The sequence below is a fragment of the Drosophila santomea genome, chromosome 3L (genome assembly GCF_016746245.2).
Source record: "Drosophila santomea strain STO CAGO 1482 chromosome 3L, Prin_Dsan_1.1, whole genome shotgun sequence".
Taxonomy (NCBI): Eukaryota; Metazoa; Arthropoda; class Insecta; order Diptera; family Drosophilidae; genus Drosophila; species Drosophila santomea.
This window is the reverse complement of record NC_053018.2, coordinates 1187889-1205180: the sequence shown is the minus strand read 5'-3', so window position 1 is coordinate 1205180 and position 17292 is coordinate 1187889. Positions and strand designations below refer to the sequence as shown.

The window sequence follows — 17292 nt, the reverse complement described above, 5'->3', positions numbered from 1 at the left end:
GTGATTTGTGTTGCAAACATTCCCCTTCAAGGATACCGAACGAGTTGGGGGGTGCTCTTTGGGACACGTGCAGCTCCTTGGCCACAGCAGGCTTCTCCACATATTGATTCCTACCATAGCCTTTGACCTTTCAACTTACGAGTAAAATGCATGGGGATTGTTCTTCTTGCTGCCTGCTCCAGAACCGAATCCAGCAATCGTATGTGGCTCAAATATGGGCCTGTGGAACTCCTCGAATTCGCTGTCGGCCATGTCCGACCAGCTGCCACGCCCACCGCTACAGGCTAGCTGGGGCTGTCAGTTAGTCAGTGGTATCTGTTTTTAATTGGAATTGCACTGGAATTCACTGCTAAGCCTACAGTTTTTGCCAACGGAGTCACTTTTTTCACTTCACATGCGAAAATCGATAATTTCCTTGACGTCGCTGGCGTACTTGAGTGTCCCCGTCTGAATTCCAGATGTGAGTGGTGCCAAATACGAAATAGTGGAGGTCCAAGCCAGGGAAATTTGGGACTTTCAGCTGTCACTCGGAAGCTCTCTCTCTCCCTCTCTCTCGGTGGAGAGCCAAACTTGTTTTTGTTTACCGCTAGCCGTCGTCGCATACTCTCTCCTGGGGGTTGACAGGAAGCGCGCCTGCGCAGTGCATCACTTCCGCTCCCCGCTTCGCATGGGGGTGACTTGCGAATTGCAATGCTGTTGCGCTTTGGGCACGAACAGCCAGGAGCGGATCTAAGAAATGGGGGGTGGACACCCCCTGCTTTGTCCTCTTCTCGCACAAATATTTATAGTATATGTTATTAAAGTATAATATTACAGAGATCTGTTTCTTTTCTTTAAAAATGCCGCTAGCCATCAGAAACCTATTTTATGCACAAAAATCTTTATTTGGCTTCCAATAAAGCCATATTTTGTCCATAACATTGGAAAAAAACATCCTAGAACGGCATGTTATACCTTGTTGAACTCGTAATAACATTTAGAACCGATTTGCGTTCCAGTCAAAAAAAATTTTTTTTTCAAATTTTTGAAAAAAATTGTGATGTAACCCCTTACAAAAAATGCAAAAATTAAAAAAATTTTTTATTTCTGTAAATTAATCATAAATAGATAAAAATGAATTAGTTGGGTCATAAGCTGTCCAAAACAGTCATTATTTCTTTTTTAGGATCATTTTTGACCAAGATATGATAAAATCAAGACTGATGTAATCCGAAGCCAATTGGTCATTGTAACTGAGGAAATGGAAATCGCCAGTCTGCCATAACTTATTTAAAAAGATATGTATTTCTATAGGTAGATTATATCTTTTCCTTTTTTTACCGCCTGGTCCTCGTGAAACGCCTTCAGTGGAAATCTGCCACCGATCAACGATTGCTTCTAAATGGAATTCATTCCATTTCTTTTGAACTTGATTTGTATTCAACAATATCATCAAAGAAAAATAAATAAATTTTTGAACTTCATTTTATCTATAATCCATTATCTTGTATCTTTCTGAGAAAGATGACCGCATATATATTTACACATAACTCAATTGAATAAGCACATAGATCTTATCGTGATTGTACAACAAATGAGAAACAGGGGCTTTTTACTTTGCTACTCCGTTGCTCAGAATGTCATCATATCCTCACATATAAATACTGAGGTAGGCAAGTAATACCTTATCGACATCCAACCCATTCACTATGAGAGCTCTTCTGGCAGTCTGTCTGCTTCGATGGATCCAACGACTACGGCATCTTCCAGATCAAGGATTTCTACTGGTGCCAGTCTCCCAGTGGAAAAACCTCCCACAACGGCTGCGTTCTAAGTTGCAACGCCCTATTGACCGATGACATCACTATCTCCCAGTTAGTCCTGGGCCAGCAGTAGAAAGCTGCCATCGATCAACAATTGCTTCTAGGGGGAATTCATTCCATTACTTTACACTTTCTGAATGCCATTTTTATCACATACTTTCTTTAAAGAACAATAAATTCAACTTGCCAATTTGAAAGAAAGTATTTATATTGTTACTCGGTTCAAAAATCCTTTAAATGTGCAACACGGTGGCAAAACTTTTTTGACGATAAGCCTTTGCATAAAAAGGGGGTTTCTGAGAAATTAAAGCTGACTGCATAAATATATACAGATAACTCAATTGACTAAGCACATAGTTCTTATCGAGATTGTACAACAAATGAGTAACATTGGCAGAATTTCATCATATCCCCACGTATAAATATTGAGAGACAGCCGGCGTGGGCTAGTAATACCTCTGTGACATCCAACCCATTCACGATGAGAGCTCTTCTGGCCATCTGTATCCTGGCACTGACCACTCTAGCTGTCCTGGGTCGCACCATGGACCGTTGCTCGTTGGCTCGCGAGATGTCCAATCTGGGCGTTCCTCGTGACCAGTTGGCCAAGTGGACGTGCATTGCCGAGCACGAGAGTGACTACCGCACCGGAGTGGTGGGTCCTCCCAACTCCGATGGATCCAACGACTACGGCATCTTCCAGATCAACGACCTCTACTGGTGCCAGCCGCCCAGTGGAAAGTTCTCCCACAACGGCTGCGGTCTGAGTTGCAGCGCCCTGTTGACCGATGACATCACTGACTCCGTGAGATGTGCCCAGAAGGTCCTCAGCCAGCAGGGATGGCCCGCCTGGTCCACCTGGCACTACTGCAGTGGAGCCCTGCCCCCGATCGATGATTGCTTTAAGTAGATCATTCTGATAATGCCTGGTAGTCTATTAACCTGAACATTGAAATTTGCATTTGCCTTAACAATTAATGAACACTTTTATAGCCTTGCACAATATTTTCATTATAAGCTGTAACGTTGATTCATAATAGACGTATATAAATTATATGCCAGGTTGGTGTAAATGTCATCTATACAATTAAAGATAAGCAAGAAGTGAGCGGCCTACTTAAACAATGATGAACGACAGCGTAATTAGTCATTGGTTCTTATAAATTAAACCATAAAGTATAGAAAGACAATCACAAAGGCATTATTACTTAACATTCGGAAATCCCAATAAAGCAGACGCATTGCGAATGTTTTTCTTAAATGCTGATCAAATTACCCCTTCCAATCTCCGAATTAAAGCCGAGTCGCAGTTTAGAACCCCATTCCCCCATTCAAATTATGTGTCTAAGTTAATTATTCCGAAATCAAGAGCTGCCATTCATCGTGACCTCGACTCCGTTCCGTTCCGGTTTCCATCTTCGTCTGGCTGTCTTCACTGCGGAGTGGGGGATGTGCTGCATCCTCTGGAGCTACCATAAATCCTTCAGCTCGTGGGCAAATAGAAAGTGGATGGCTCCTGGGAGCCAGTCGTTTGTCGGTCAATCAGTTAGCCAGCACCATTAAGTTGATCGCCTCAGCTGATGAGTTGGGGTTTGGGGGTGGAGTGCTGCCCACGCATGTGTTTAGTGGGCCTTTCGCATATTTTAATAGTCAAGTGGCAGTGACTTCGGTTGCCAACCCAACGCATTTCCCAGCTTTTCCGACTCCCCTGGCGCTATTTGCTTTTCTCGAAGCTCAAACAAAGACCCAAAGAAGCGGGCGGAAAGAAATTGCCATTTATCTACTATTGACTCTGTGGAAGCATCAAGTGGTTGGTTGGTGGTCGTTGGCTGGAAAGCGTTTTTCCTTTATAGCTCGACTTCACCAACGACTTGGTCCAACTACCTAGCAACCCATTTATTTGTCGCAAACTCGGTATTTTTTCTTAACTTCATATTGATTTTATCCAGCGGGAGTCTTGCGATTTCTGCAGGGGTTTCACTAGGTTTTCCTTACGGTACACTAGTTACTGCCGTACCAGCATAAATTAAACGCCTGAATTTGAAAGTCAAGCGCAAAAGTCTGGCTGTCTGTCTGTCTGTCCAGCAACCCTAGACCCGTGACTTGTTCCTCATTCGCTTGCAAGTTGTTGCTGCTGATTAGAAAGTGAAATTGCGATCTTACAACGAGATCTGCATACCCTGAAAACACTAATTATCCTTCTTTACTACATGCATACATCTATTCTTGTAATTAACGAACTATTTAATTGGCATTTAAAATGTAAATTTAAATAAAATTTATTTAAATTCAAAACGAAACAAACTAGTCAAGAAGTCATAAGGACTCCTTAGTGAGGGCACGGTGACGTCATGCGTTAGCGATTTGGCCTGACTCCAACATGATTTGGCCAATCAGGAGATGCCACCCTGAAAGGAGGTGGGTCCTTTTGAATGGAACAGAAAAACTCACTTGTAGCTTTTATATCCTTGAACGAATTTATCTCGCCACGCACACTTAATAAATACAATTGAATATGTATATCCTGTGTGAGTGCGTGTGTGCGAGTCCTGCGGGCTGCCTATAAAAGGACTCTCGCATCCGAGGGATCTTGCAGTTGGCGCTGAGTTGCGCATACGACGCGTGTGCCCGCGGAAATCACTAAAGGAGTTCACGGAGTTAAAGGAGTAGCTACCAAGTGCAGTGCAGTGATGAGTGCTTCCGGCAAGAGTCTTCTGGGCCTGTGGCTCTACAGGAGCGGCGAACAGGAGTGGGCCGTCAAGCAGGGCAGTCCCTTGCACCAGCTGAAAAAGGATTCTACCACATCCGGTCCCTCCTCGCATCCGAGTGTCGCCAGGCACTCGTCCGCTCCGCCGGAGCCGCCAAGGCTGGCCATCAGTGGTGCTGGTATTGGTGGTCAGGATAATGGAAGACAGCATTCCCCTGGCGAACGCGTCTCCATCATTTTCACCCTGCGCAACCAGGTGGGAAATCTGGCCAGAGCCCTCCAGGTTTTCCAGGAGCTGGGCATCAATGTGCTGCATTTGGAGCTCTCGCCGCTGGAGATGGGCACCAACCAGGCCGATGTCCTCGTGGACGTGGAGTGCGATCCGCGTCGACTCGACCAGGTGGTCAAGATGCTCAACCGGGAGGTGGCCTCCGTGAACTACACTTCCGTGAACACCCAGGGTTTGGCCAGGGCGCCGTCGCTATCGGCGTGCTCCAGTTTTGGTGAGTTCTTTGGAAACAATGTATTCGGATGCCCCGAAACTTCTTGAATGTAACTCTTTATATTGCCAATCGATTTGGGTGTTAATATTCCCCGCTCCCCGTTCACTTGTTGTAAAATTAGTTGTTATAATAATGTTACTTTAGATTTCGGGGACATGGTGTGGTTTCCGCGAAAGATCTCCGATCTGGACAAGGCGCAGAATGTGCTGATGTACGGCTCGGAGTTGGATGCCGACCATCCAGGATTCAAGGACCCCGTGTACCGTAAGCGGCGGGAGCAGTTCTCTGCCATAGCCAACAACTTCAAGCAGTAAGTGTGTGAGAATGGATTTCAGCCCAGCCGAGTCCTCCCTAATCCCACTCCTTGAATACCACCCCCTTTAGTGGCAACCCCATTCCTCGTGTGCAATACACACCTGAGGAGGTGAAAACCTGGTAAGTTTTTGATTGCATTTGCGTTCGCCTGCTGCAGCATCGATTCATGTGGCTGGCTTGCAACTTTTCGTACAAAGGGGAACCGTTTTCTTGGAGCTTCATCGCCTTTACGTGCTGCATGCCGTGCCCGAGTACATGGACAACTGGCCGGAGCTGGAGAAGTACTGTGGCTACCGCGAGGACAACGTGCCCCAGCTGCAGGATGTGAGTGTCTATCTCAAGCGCAAGACGGGATTCCAGCTCCGACCCGTGGCGGGCTACCTCTCGCCAAGGGACTTCCTATCGGGACTCGCCTTCCGCGTGTTCCACTGCACCCAGTACATCCGGCACTCCTCGGATCCCTTCTACACGCCAGAGCCGTAAGTTTCATCTTACTTTTGGTATATAAGATTAAGTTTTATGGAAAACTGTGGTGCATACTTTTATTTGCTTCTGTTTCGCGATGGATCTGAAAAGGCATACTTTTAGCTGGATGTGATATGCTACTCGTATGACTAGTTATTATACAATTCTGCAGATAGTTTTTATAGAACAAATGAATGTTGTTGAATTTGCATTCCAGGGACTGTTGCCACGAGCTGCTGGGCCACATGCCCCTGCTGGCCAACTCCAGTTTTGCCCAGTTCTCGCAGGAGATTGGCCTGGCCTCTTTGGGTGCCAGCGACGCGGACATCGAGAAGTTGGCTACGGTGGATATTCCTTACCGCACCACCACCTTTCCCATTTTATAATCAGTTTTCCCCAACAGCTCTACTTCTTCACTGTGGAGTTTGGGCTGTGCAAACAGCCGGACAGCACTTTTAAGGTTTATGGCGCCGGACTACTCAGTTCAGTGGCCGAGCTGCAGCATGCAATTACGGCGGAGAACAAGATTAAGAAGTTCGACCCGGAGGTGACGTGCCAGGAGGAGTGCATCATCACCTCCTACCAGAATGCGTACTACTACACCGACTCCTTCGAGGAGGCCAAGGAGCAGATGAGGTAGCTTGCCCACCCCGAAAACCACACTGCAAATAACTTTCATGAATCTTTGCTTAAAGGGCCTTTGCCGAGAGCATCCAGCGGCCATTTGGAGTGCGCTACAACCCGTACACGATGAGTGTTGAGGTGCTGTCGAATGCCAAGAAGATCACGGCGGTGGTCAGCGAACTCAGGGGCGACCTCAGCATCGTCTGCTCGGCCCTGCGAAAGATCTCCGCCACGGACGAGAACCTGGATGTGGACAGCATCGCCAACATGCTCCACAACAGCCTCAATGTGAGAGGTGGCGCTTCCGGCGGAGGCGGAAGTCCGTGCAGCCCGGACAACTCGGACAACTCCACGGCGGAGGGAGACTAGGAATGGAAGTGGACAGCAATGAAACCTTAAGGGAACAGATTACCGGGACCACAAAGCAGTACAATTCACTTGGAAAATGAACATGTTTTTCCTCAACTTTTGAGTATAAAAAGAAGTGTAAACTGAAGTTCTATATATACAAAGATATACTAACAAGCTCAAGTTATTAAAGCAAATCTTTTTATGAAATCTAAAGTAAAGAAAAACAAATTGTAGCGAACAAATTAAAATACCCGCGAAATCTCCGATAGAGTAATAACTTATCGTACTTCTTAAAAAAAAGCTAGCTGAATTGTACTGCAGTTACACTTTTTAAATATGCACACGTATCTTTGTCTATGTCTAGCAGTTGTTTATTCAGACTTAAAGCTATGTAAAAACTAAAGTAACAATAAACCGCAACCTCTCGCTGCGCTGTCCTACTACTCAGTATGCAATATCCTAATCCTACTTGTAGATCATATCACAGTCGCTGTTGATGAGCAGCTTCTTGCTCATGTAGCTGGTGAGGCACTGGACCACGAAGTTGGGAATGGTCCACAGGTTGAAGCTGAGGGCCAGCAGTCGCCACTGCTTGAGGATGAGCCGGATGTCCGATAGCCAGACGAAGCGGTGGCCCACTCGCTTGGAGACCTGGCTAGTGACGCCTCTGACCACGCCCCCAGCGATGCCCGAAACGCTGACTCTCCGCCTCTTGGTGGGCGCTCCCTCCTCCGATCCGGATGCGCTGCCGGAGTTTTGGCGAGAGTGGGTGCGGGATCGGGAGCCGGGGCTGTTGCCTCCGGAGGTCAGGTACTTGTGGTCGAATTCCGGCTTGAGGTCGACGCGTGGCGCTATTTGGATGCGGTCCACTGTGTCGCAGATCTCCGCATTGCTGATGAGGATGCCCGCCACAATGTACATCATCTTGAAGACCCTGTGTGGAGGAATAGTTGTGGAATTAGTACTGCTGTTGGGGTCACCGGAAAGAACACGAAACGCACCTCACCGTATGTGACATCATCTTGGCTGTGCCGTATTTTTGTCTATTTGATTTGTATTTGTTGTATTGCCTGCACTCTTATCAGCGAGTGCGTGTTTTATTGCCGATCTGGTGATGTATTCACTGTATTCACTGGCTAGTTTCTGTGCTCGGCACGTGGATCTGCTGATTCGCACTGATCGCGAACCGACTGCTCTGCTCCGTAGCTGGAATCCAACTGAAATCGCGCTGAAAGCCCCGCGGCGACCTGCCACTGATAAGCCCCACATACATATGTATGTGGATAAGCCATGTCCGATGCTAATGCTCGGGAAGCAGAGATATGATTGCATATTGGTAATGGGTCTGCACCAGATACTCTCTTCTGGGCTGCTCCCGGCTGGACATGGGCGATAAGGCGGCTGACATTCGGCTTATCGATCAATTTTATGGATCACTTTTCCACGGCCGGCGTCAAAATAACTCTGAATCTCTTGGAAACTACGTAATGTTTGCCGTACGCCGTGTACCTTGGACTCCGGATTGGATGAGTAGGCGGCGGATCGGCCCGGTCCGCGGTGATTACCCATTATAATGGGGTCTGGTCTGGGTCTATCGCATGAACAGGGTCCGTGGTCTGATAATGCGGCCTTATCGCGCCAATACATCTACTTCACCTTTACTCTGCACAGCGTTTTTGTGTTTAATTCTATTATTATCACTCAACTATTTCACTTTCATAGATTTCGGCTGTTCAAACTAAGATTCTACATTCGACACTAGTCTGGAACACTGCTTACTTCGCTGGTGCTTCCCTGTTCCACCACCAAGTGCGAAAGCTTTCCTGGTCGAAGGCAAAACTTGGTAACGAAAGCTTGTGCTTTATAGCTGCTTTGTTGCCGCCGACTGAGATTATGGGCAAGAAAGTATATAGAAAGTAGAATACTTAGGACCAACAGGAGTCTTGACCGAATTATTCTGATTAAACTGATTACATAGTTCTTTTATATGCTATTTTTTCAAGTTATACATTTGACTGTCGCGAACTTCTTTGAGGTCTTCAACACTGAAGTCTTACACTTACTTAGACTTCTGTATTTCTTAGGGATTATATGATACAACAACATAGTAGATTCAACATAGAGATAATTCTATTATTATTTTATTTTAGGGTATAAGAATCCCCTCTACACAGAATGGACTTCAATTATCATCTTTGGTGCATTAAATCCTGCTGAAAAACATGCCTGACTCACTAAGTGATACCTTAAATGTCAGAAGTGACATGTTTGCGTAGCTGGAATGTCCGAATGCAGCCCACATGACTTTCCAAATTAAGTGGGGCTCCACAATTGACTGCCCAGAATTAATTTGTGCAGTCATTCGATTCACTTTCTTCGCCTTGTGTCGACAATAAACGCCTCGAACAGCACTCGGTCTTCTGCTCGACCACAAAACCATTTAATTTGTTGGGCGAAAACCTATAACAATAATTGACTTTGTTCCGCACCGAAACTCCTAAACTGCGAGGCCCAGACACACTGGCAAAGGTGTCCTGCCGAAATTCTTGAGCAACACTCCGGCCCAGAGACTTTCCCACATAAATTATGCAGGACCTGACCACTGGCGCCTGTCGACAGCAAAGTCGCACTTCGGCAGCAGGAGCAGGATCAGCAGGAGGAGCTGAGGTCCTGTGAAACAAGATTATTTACAAAATGCCCAAGCCACAGAATCTTAAACACAGCAAAGGTCCATTTTGGGGGGAGGCGGTGGAGGGGGGCGGAAGAAAAACAATTTTCACAAAACACAAATTTCTAGAGCACACAAACGGAAGGCAAACAAACAAACAGACGGACAAACAGCAAGTTTGTCAGAGAGGCAGACAAGTCTGAGCTGCCAAAAGGTATTCCCCAAGAATGTCTGAGGGACTGGGAACAGTACCAGGTCCTGATTTGTCCCCCCGCCCCCCCTTTTCCCCTGGAAAACACAGACACAAAGGAGCTGGAGCCAGCATCGAGCATAGTGCACACAAATGGAGACGTTATCGTCCTCATCACTTGGCACCGTCTTGGAGCAGGAAGCCCCAGCACCACATGGCCACATGGCCACAGCACCACAGCCAGACGACCTTGACACACACAATCACTGTGCTGCTGAAAGCTCATTCAAGTGTCCGGTCTGAAAAATGGCCACCTCCTGCTCCTCCTCCTGCTACTCCTCTTCCTCTGTGGGGGAAAGGATGCTGGGGGCATTCAAGGAAGCGGCAGCAGGATCTCTCTGGTCTGCCGGTTAATTGTGGGCCCCCTGCCATCCTTCGTCCTTCGTCCTTCTTGTTGTTCTGGGCAATAACCGAACCAACGGCGTCTCCTGGCAACTTGGCAACTTGGCAACTGCAACTGCACTTCTGAGTCCGAGATTTCACAGCTTGGCAGGCACTTTGAGGCCACTTGTTGCCGCCTCGGAGCATTGAAACACGAGCCATCTCGGTGTCCGAAGGATAATTGAAAGGCTGCCTTAAAGACGACCGCCAGCAGCAGCAGCAGCAGCAGCTTAAATGCAAATTGTCAGAGGGCAGGCAAATCGCTTAATAGATTGGAGACGGAGACCGGCGCTCTGCTCGAAATGGAAATTGAAAATAATGAAAATGCATAAAAAACCCGGCGGAGCTAAAGCAATCGAGCAGAGGAAGGAGTGCTTTCCCTGGACATGATATATGATGGAACCGCAGCAGTCCACAAGTCCAGCAGGAAATAATTCCCGATTCTCCAGAGGAGTGGGACATGCAAATATTGAAACGGAGCGATGCCCGGGACAAAGAAATCTAAACAACAACAGCGAAGCATTTTTGGCCAGCCACTAACAATAAATGGCGATGGAAGCTGGAGTTTGGAGTTTAGAGTTTAGAGTTTGGAGCTTGGAGTTTGGGCGCCGAGGAGTGCTCAGGAGTCCTGCTCCAAACATCGCTGATTAAACGCGAGTGCCACGAATGCGTCGCGAGGTGACGACGACGACATGGACATGGATTGGCGGAGTGGTCGGAGGTCTGCGTCCGTATCCGTGTCTACGTGTCCAGACGGGCAGGCAGGCAGGCAGACAGGCTGCAGTTTGTAGATCCCAGTCAGACGGATGTGGCAGGAGATGGAGCTTGAGTTGGAGCTGGACCTGGAGGTGGCGCTGGACCTGGAGGTGGCGCTGGAAGCTGGAGCTGGAGCTGGAGCTAGAGCACAACCACCACATGGCTGGAACTGAATCTGAAGCTGGTGATGGAGCTAAAGGACAGCCTCGAGTTCGAGTCTGTGGCAACATTCTGCACAAAGGACCAGAAAAGTGCAGATTGCAAAAAATCAACCACGGCCATATTTGTTGGCCATGTATAGATTCTGGTTTTTTGGGCAAACATTTCCGGATTTTCTTCGTTCTTTTTGCATTTCTCTAATTTATTTCTTGATTTTATTTGTTTCACAACCGACAGCGTACAGCGCACGGCGAACACTCCGCATGCAAATGATGTTGAGTGCGATAAGTGTTCCAAGGGTTGGTCACCCCCATCTCATCTCCAACCATCCCATTTTATTTTCCAAGTGGCGGGTAAAAAAACACTTGAAAAGTGCAGACAGTGGGGAGCGGGATGGGGACGGCAGCGTTTGAAATATGAACTTGAGGGACGCGCATTGTCTGCCCAGATTATGGATGGGTGGCACACATCACCACCCACTGCCACCCACTGCTACACTCATTCCTTTGCAACATTTGCTGCGCGCTGATTTATTAAGATGTTTTTATTGGGGCGGACACTAATTGCTGGTTAACCCATTGAAGCGCATCTAATGGGGCAAATGCTCTATACGAAGCACTTTAAGCGCAGCCAGCAGCTCCACCAGCAGCTCCTCCATATTTGATGGCGAAAAATCAAGTATCCGCCAGGTTGCGCGCCATTGGCAGGCCAGTGCATTAGCATCAGCTCACGTGTCCTTTGTGACAGCGGAAATTCCCCACTATCCTGCGCTTTGCCGCTGCATACAAACCAAATATGTATGTAATTTTTTGCAATTTTCTAACAAAATTTCGCATTTTTTCGTGTTGCTATTTTATTTTGCATGGCTCGTCGGACAGCGAAGGCTGACTGGATGCTGTCCTGTGATGTCCTTCTTGGATGTCCTGGAAGGAGGCCACTTGGCAGCCGGATCACGTTGGAATATTTTCAATGTCCCGAACGGGATGTGGCTGTACGGCGGGATATAATAATTTCATGTGACATGCAGCGGTCTTCGTGAGCTCCTCCCTTCCTTCTCCGTTCATCGGTTCCTCCTGCTGTCTTGTCCCTTTTGCTGCTTTGATATATAATTTTGCATTTTTTAATGCCTCACTTGCCCCGGGCACCGTGAGTGTCCTGTATGCCGTGTATGCCGTGTATGCCATGTGTGTGTGTCCTGTGTGCTCTGCTTTTTGCCCTCTGCACTTTTGGGCAGCGCATAATCTCATTTAGTTGCTGGCAAAACGCTTTTTAAAATCAAATTTCCGCTAAAACATTTTCTATTTGACATTTCGTTGGCATTTGTGGCTCTCAAATGGAAATACAGCCGGGCTCTTTGTCTGTCAACTGGCGAAAATGGATAACAAAGACCAAAAAAAAAAGGGGGATAGTGGACAGTTAAGGAGAATAGCTTGACGGACAATTTCCTTGCAAAAAAAAAAAAAAGTGAGTGTCTGAATATTATTTGCACTCTGCTGCAGTTTGATTGATCCTTGCCATAGAAGATGCTTTATCCCCCGCCCAGTTCCCCTGCAAACGCATGTCCATCATAATTAATGGTTGCAAGCCTTACGCTATAAGTCGCACTCGCAGCAGCAGCCTGGCAGCCATCATTCTTCCCTGCAGGACCTCTTTCTTCCTTCTCCGCTTTCATCTCCAGTCGAGTTGGCTCCGCCTCCAAAAGCCGGCCGTTGGTGCGTTTCTCTGCTTTTCTGTGCGTGTTCGCTGGCCGCTCTATGTACCGAAACCCAACGATAAGGCGAAGCAGCAGGAAAAGCCAGGAGACAGAGTGCACAAGCAGCAGTAGAAGCAGCAGCAGCAGCAGCAGAAGCAGAAGCAGAAGAGTAAATGAAAATGGATGGCAGGCCGCCTAAAAAGTAGGCAGCCAACAGTCGGCCCCTGCCAAATACATAGAGCCATCGAAAAAAGAGGGGGCAGCTCGAAGATACTCTGCGCCGCACAGAAAACTGTGTCCACGCGGCGTATGTGCAACGCAGCAGGATGCCCACGCGGCGTATGTGCAATGTGCACACACACTCTTTGTGTGTGTGTGGGCCAGAGTTGGAGATGCGTAAATCAATCAGCAGCAATGGCGGCAATGGGCGCTCGCTAAACTTATTTGCGCTAAATTATTTTCCAAGGAGTGGTGGTGGTCGCAGGATAATCGGGCAAACGCTCAGGCACTTTAGTCAATTTAATTTCCTAATTAACTGGCAACATCCTGGCAACTCCTCCTTCCCTGGCCGTAATGTGCGTTTGCCCGAAAGCCAACAGGACCCAGGGTCCTTGCTCTTTGGCTCGCGCAGTGCTCTCCGTGTGCTGGTAATTAGCCGCACACGTGGGCGGAGGTCCTTTAACACCAGCGCTGATGATCCTTGGACGGGCATGCAAATTAAGTCAAAACAATTGTGAGCACACACACACACACTCTCCAGCGGGGAAACGAAGACCCACCCACACATGGACACTGGGGCGGAATGTCCTTTTCTACGTGGCACATAAATATATGTAAGCCTTTTACGCTGGCCGCATAATAATGTGTGCGGTAAAGCAAGGATAACGTAATAAAATAAAAGACACTTAACACATCCTCGATGGCAGCCGGTCCTCGGCGCTTGGACCTCTTTTTTTGCGCTAATTTGTTTTACTTTGTTTATATTAAAAACATTGTTTGCCTTCGCCGGAGCAGAGGGCAAAGTGCAAATGTGTTAACCGCAAAGGACGCCATTTGCCCAAGGGCTGACCGGCCAGCGGATGTCCTGCTGCCCGTGTTTGACATTATGTCAGCAATTAAATTGTCATGTGAGCTCGGCGGATAAGTAAATTATATGGCCAAAAGATGCTGATCCCGGGAGCGAGTGGCTTGCCCAAGGAAGGACCTTAAAACAACAAACCAGCGCAAACAGCACAAAAAAAACGTGTCCTTCTGTGTTTGCGGCACACTGCTGGTTTTCGGTTAAGTGACCGGAAAATTGGGATCCTTTACGGCACATTTAATTCACACATATGAGCGGCACAATTACCCGAGCACGCCCAGGACATCACCCCTCTCCCCCTGCATCCCACTGCATCCCCCTGCATCCCCAATCCCCGTCGAGTCCTTTTGGGTCCCCACGTAAGCGTAGACAAATAACACTTAAGCGCGAGATGCCAGCACTGGATTCCTGCGGCTCTCCAGACCCAAAAGCCAGTGCCAAAGCCAACACCAAAGGAGGTCCTGTACACTGCGAGAAATGCCAAGTGCTTCTGGGCGTAACGAAATACAAATCCCCTTTGCTTTCGTACATATTATATGAACATGTTGTTACATTACATGTTACATTCCATGAAAAGTATTTCATGAAAAGCATCCCCAACTTTTGCTCACTGTTTTCGAGGCCACGTTGACAGGCAAGAGGCGTGCCGCGTGCCGCAGATTTGGTCCTGCAGGTCCTGGTGGTCCTGCGGGGGGTGGGTGTCCTGCGGGGGGAAACGCGGAGCCACTCAGCTGCAACCTCGACAAACGACAGCGACGAGTTTTTATATTTTCACGCACACAAATTTCTACATTTTTGTCTGGCAGCGTGTGAGTGTGTGAATATATATTTTGCAAGGAGTTCATTCTAAGGACATTTCGCAGGAGCGGGTCTGCAGGCAGTAAGTGGAGTAAAAACATAAAATCCTTTTCTATATATACATATGTTTAACAATAGCGGAGTCTGCGGAATCTCCACTCTCTCCCCTCGCAGCCGGAATGTCTGGTTGACAGGCTGACGAGCTTGGGATGCCTTTTGGGTCTCGTGCCTGTGGCTCTTTGGAATGAGTGCGATTTTTTTTTGCTTTTTTTGATTTGGCGAAAAAACAGCTAACGGAGCGGAAAGATGAACTGCCTTTGTGGGTGTGACACGCAATACCCTCGATCACGGGCTTCTCTAGAAATGTTAATTTTAATCAAAGGAACCATATTATGTCTAGGATATATTATATTCTTTTTGCATTGAAGCCTTGTTATATTAGGTCCTTGAAATAGTTGGTCTAGTATGTTACTTTAGATATTTACTCAATGATATATAGTCCTTAAATTTATATAGTGAGCAGATATTTAGACAGGCATATATAGAAGTTAGGTTTTGAAGCATGAGACCCAAATTTAATGACTTTTTAATGTGTCAATTAAGAAAGTTTATTAATGAGCATTCGCCAGTCGAGCCGTTATCCTTGTGAACCTTTTCTCGCACTTTACCCTCGGCTTTTTTGCAGAAGATGAGCTCTGAGCAGATTTATTTGTGTTAGAACAAACGGATTATGACTTCCGTGAAAGTGTGGCGGTTAAAGGCGGAAAGGGGCCACAATAAGCCAGCCACTTGTTGGCATTTTGCGGCTGGCCAAAAGCATCCGCTGGTCCTTAAACGCCCCCCTGTCGCCCCGCCCCCCTTTTGGCCAGAGTGTGCCAAATGCGCTTTTAATGAGAGCTCGTTTAAGATGATTTGCGGTGACCTCACACCTTTGCAGCTCCGTGTCGGGGTCACCTCAATTGGCGCACTTAAATTTGAACAAGAGCAGCGCTGGCGTATTAAAGGAAAAATGCACAACGGTTGGAAACAAGGACTTTGGGCAAACAGAATGCTGATGATAAACTGGCCATTGGCCAAATGAGGAAAGCCAACGCATAATCAAACACCGAAAAACCAAAAAGGCAGCTGCAACCAGGTGGAGATACCCCTAACCCCCATGGCCCCCCCTCCGTTTCTCATTTACCTGTTTTCGTTCGGGAATACTGCCTCGAATGTTCTTTGGCTCAAACAAATTTCTGTTTGTTGTCTTTGGAGGCCTGGAAATTGCGTTTCCGCTTGAGGAGCGCACCACCCACCCCCACCTCCCTTTTGGATTTCCAAAGTATGCTGGGAAAATTCAGGCTGAAAGTCCTGGCCAAGCAGCGAGTGTTTCCTTTCGGACTGCACACAATCAAAAAGGAGTGGCATTGTAATGTGCTGTCACATGCCAAATGTTATACCAAAATTACATTAATGAGCTTTAGAATAAGATTGTTATTATATAGATATATGGATAAAGTTATACAAGTAGCTTATCTCAAACAGAAAAGGCAAACCATGTGCATATCATTAGATTTGATTTTGTATCTTAGCTTAAAAGTAATACATTTATCATTCCAGCTTTGATTAAAATTTGCCGTTTATCCCACATTTTGCTCAGTGAGCTGCGCCTGTTTGCTTTTTGTTTTTTGGTGGAAATTTTGCGCCTGCAAATCGCACGGAAAATTCGAGACGAGAATGAGTAGGAGTACGAGTATGAGTATGAGAATGAGAATGAGGATGAGAAACAGACATAGGCAGCGGCTGTTGTGCTCTGCTCCGATCTGTTGGTTCTGGGCTTGAGCATGTGTCCCCTTTGGTTGTCGCCCCATTTTCCATTTCCCATTTCCGCCGCCCAGTTTAGCCACACTCCCCTCTCTTCGAACCGATCCAAACCAAACTGAAGCGAACCTCGAAGAGGATTTCCATTTCGCAGCTTAGAACTGGACCTGGTTCGCTGGGTGCTCTTCTGCTTTTCTAAATAATGGGATTCGCGGGCGGCAACTTGCTCCCCCAAAAGGAGTGTGGGGTGAGGTAGAGGGGGAGGGGGAGGGGTGTAGGCCAAACAATGCAGCAGACGCATGCAGGATGGCCCAAAGGTGGAGTTGCGATGGTGGCAACTCTGGCTGTGGCAGTGGCAGTGGCAATGGCAACTTGGACCGGCTATCGATTGAATTTATTTGCATTTCGCATGCGAAGCGCCAAAAAGGGAAGAACGAGGCGCTCCACAAGAGGCCTGGTGGTCAACAATTCTTTCGATTTTCATTTCCGTGTCCTCTCCAGGCACCGCCAACAACAGCAACAACAGCAACAGCAACAACAATCACAACAACAGCAACAACAAGTGAAACAACAACTGCTGGGCAACAACAAACATGGCGCAAAAATCATTAGAAACTCTTTTGTTTAGCCGGTGCACGTTTGCTGGCAGGGGGTGGGGTGCAAAGGGGGCAAAGGGTGCAAAGGGTCCAGTCGAAAGTCGGGAAATAAAACGGCAGAGAAAAGTCCTGCGACGCAGGCATTTTCCTTTTCGCCGGGGGGATGAGGGATGAGGAGGCGGCCACGTCGCGTATGCGCAATTTTCTGAAAAAGAAGCCTGGGCGCTTTGGGGTGGCTACCCAATTGACCGAGGCCGAGGAAAGGACCTCCAGGGCTTCTGACGGCTGGCGGTTGGTGGGTGGGTGCCTTTCGCAGGGTGGGTGCTGCCGATGTGGCTACTTC

The 17292-nt window shown here is 47.5% G+C and overlaps 4 protein-coding genes across 8 annotated transcripts in view; 2 read left to right on the top strand and 2 right to left on the bottom strand.

Annotated features, from left to right (window-relative positions):
• LOC120449720 (tryptophan 5-hydroxylase 1) overlaps positions 1-6990 on the top strand; it is a 45683-nt gene extending 38693 nt beyond the window's left edge. The window contains exons 1-7 of one of the 2 annotated variants that reach the window (XM_039632346.2): positions 3786-5012; positions 5157-5322; positions 5397-5447; positions 5525-5806; positions 6010-6136; positions 6196-6428; positions 6488-6990. In XM_039632346.2, the coding sequence (XP_039488280.1) occupies positions 4493-5012; positions 5157-5322; positions 5397-5447; positions 5525-5806; positions 6010-6136; positions 6196-6428; positions 6488-6785 (1677 nt within the window). In that variant the 5' untranslated portion in view covers positions 3786-4492 and the 3' untranslated portion in view covers positions 6786-6990. Of the gene's footprint in view, positions 1-3785; positions 5013-5156; positions 5323-5396; positions 5448-5524; positions 5807-6009; positions 6137-6195; positions 6429-6487 lie in introns of those variants that run through there. The other variant, XM_039632347.2, reaches the window with a different exon arrangement.
• LOC120449721 (JNK-interacting protein 1) overlaps positions 1-17292 on the bottom strand; it is a 147401-nt gene that overhangs the window by 2594 nt on the left and 127515 nt on the right. For 3 of the 4 annotated variants that reach the window (XR_005616213.2, XM_039632348.2, XM_039632349.2), the window contains exon 1: positions 140-741. The exons of the other annotated variant lie outside the window; for it this stretch is intronic. Coding sequence is in view for 2 of the 3 variants with exons in the window: in XM_039632348.2 (XP_039488282.1) it covers positions 140-252 (113 nt within the window). In the remaining variant the exon portion in view is untranslated. Of the gene's footprint in view, positions 1-139; positions 742-17292 lie in introns of those variants that run through there. 4 annotated transcript variants of the gene reach the window in all.
• On the top strand, positions 2241-3059 carry LOC120449728 (lysozyme X). The gene has a single exon (XM_039632357.2). The coding sequence runs from the start codon at positions 2284-2286 to the stop codon at positions 2710-2712; it is 429 nt and encodes a 142-aa protein (XP_039488291.1). The 5' UTR covers positions 2241-2283; the 3' UTR covers positions 2713-3059.
• LOC120449727 lies at positions 7115-8057 on the bottom strand. Its single transcript, XM_039632356.2, has 2 exons — positions 7769-8057; positions 7115-7701 (listed from the first exon to the last, which is right to left on the bottom strand). The coding sequence occupies exons 1-2, from the start codon at positions 7786-7788 to the stop codon at positions 7233-7235; spliced, it is 489 nt and encodes a 162-aa protein (XP_039488290.1). The 5' UTR covers positions 7789-8057; the 3' UTR covers positions 7115-7232.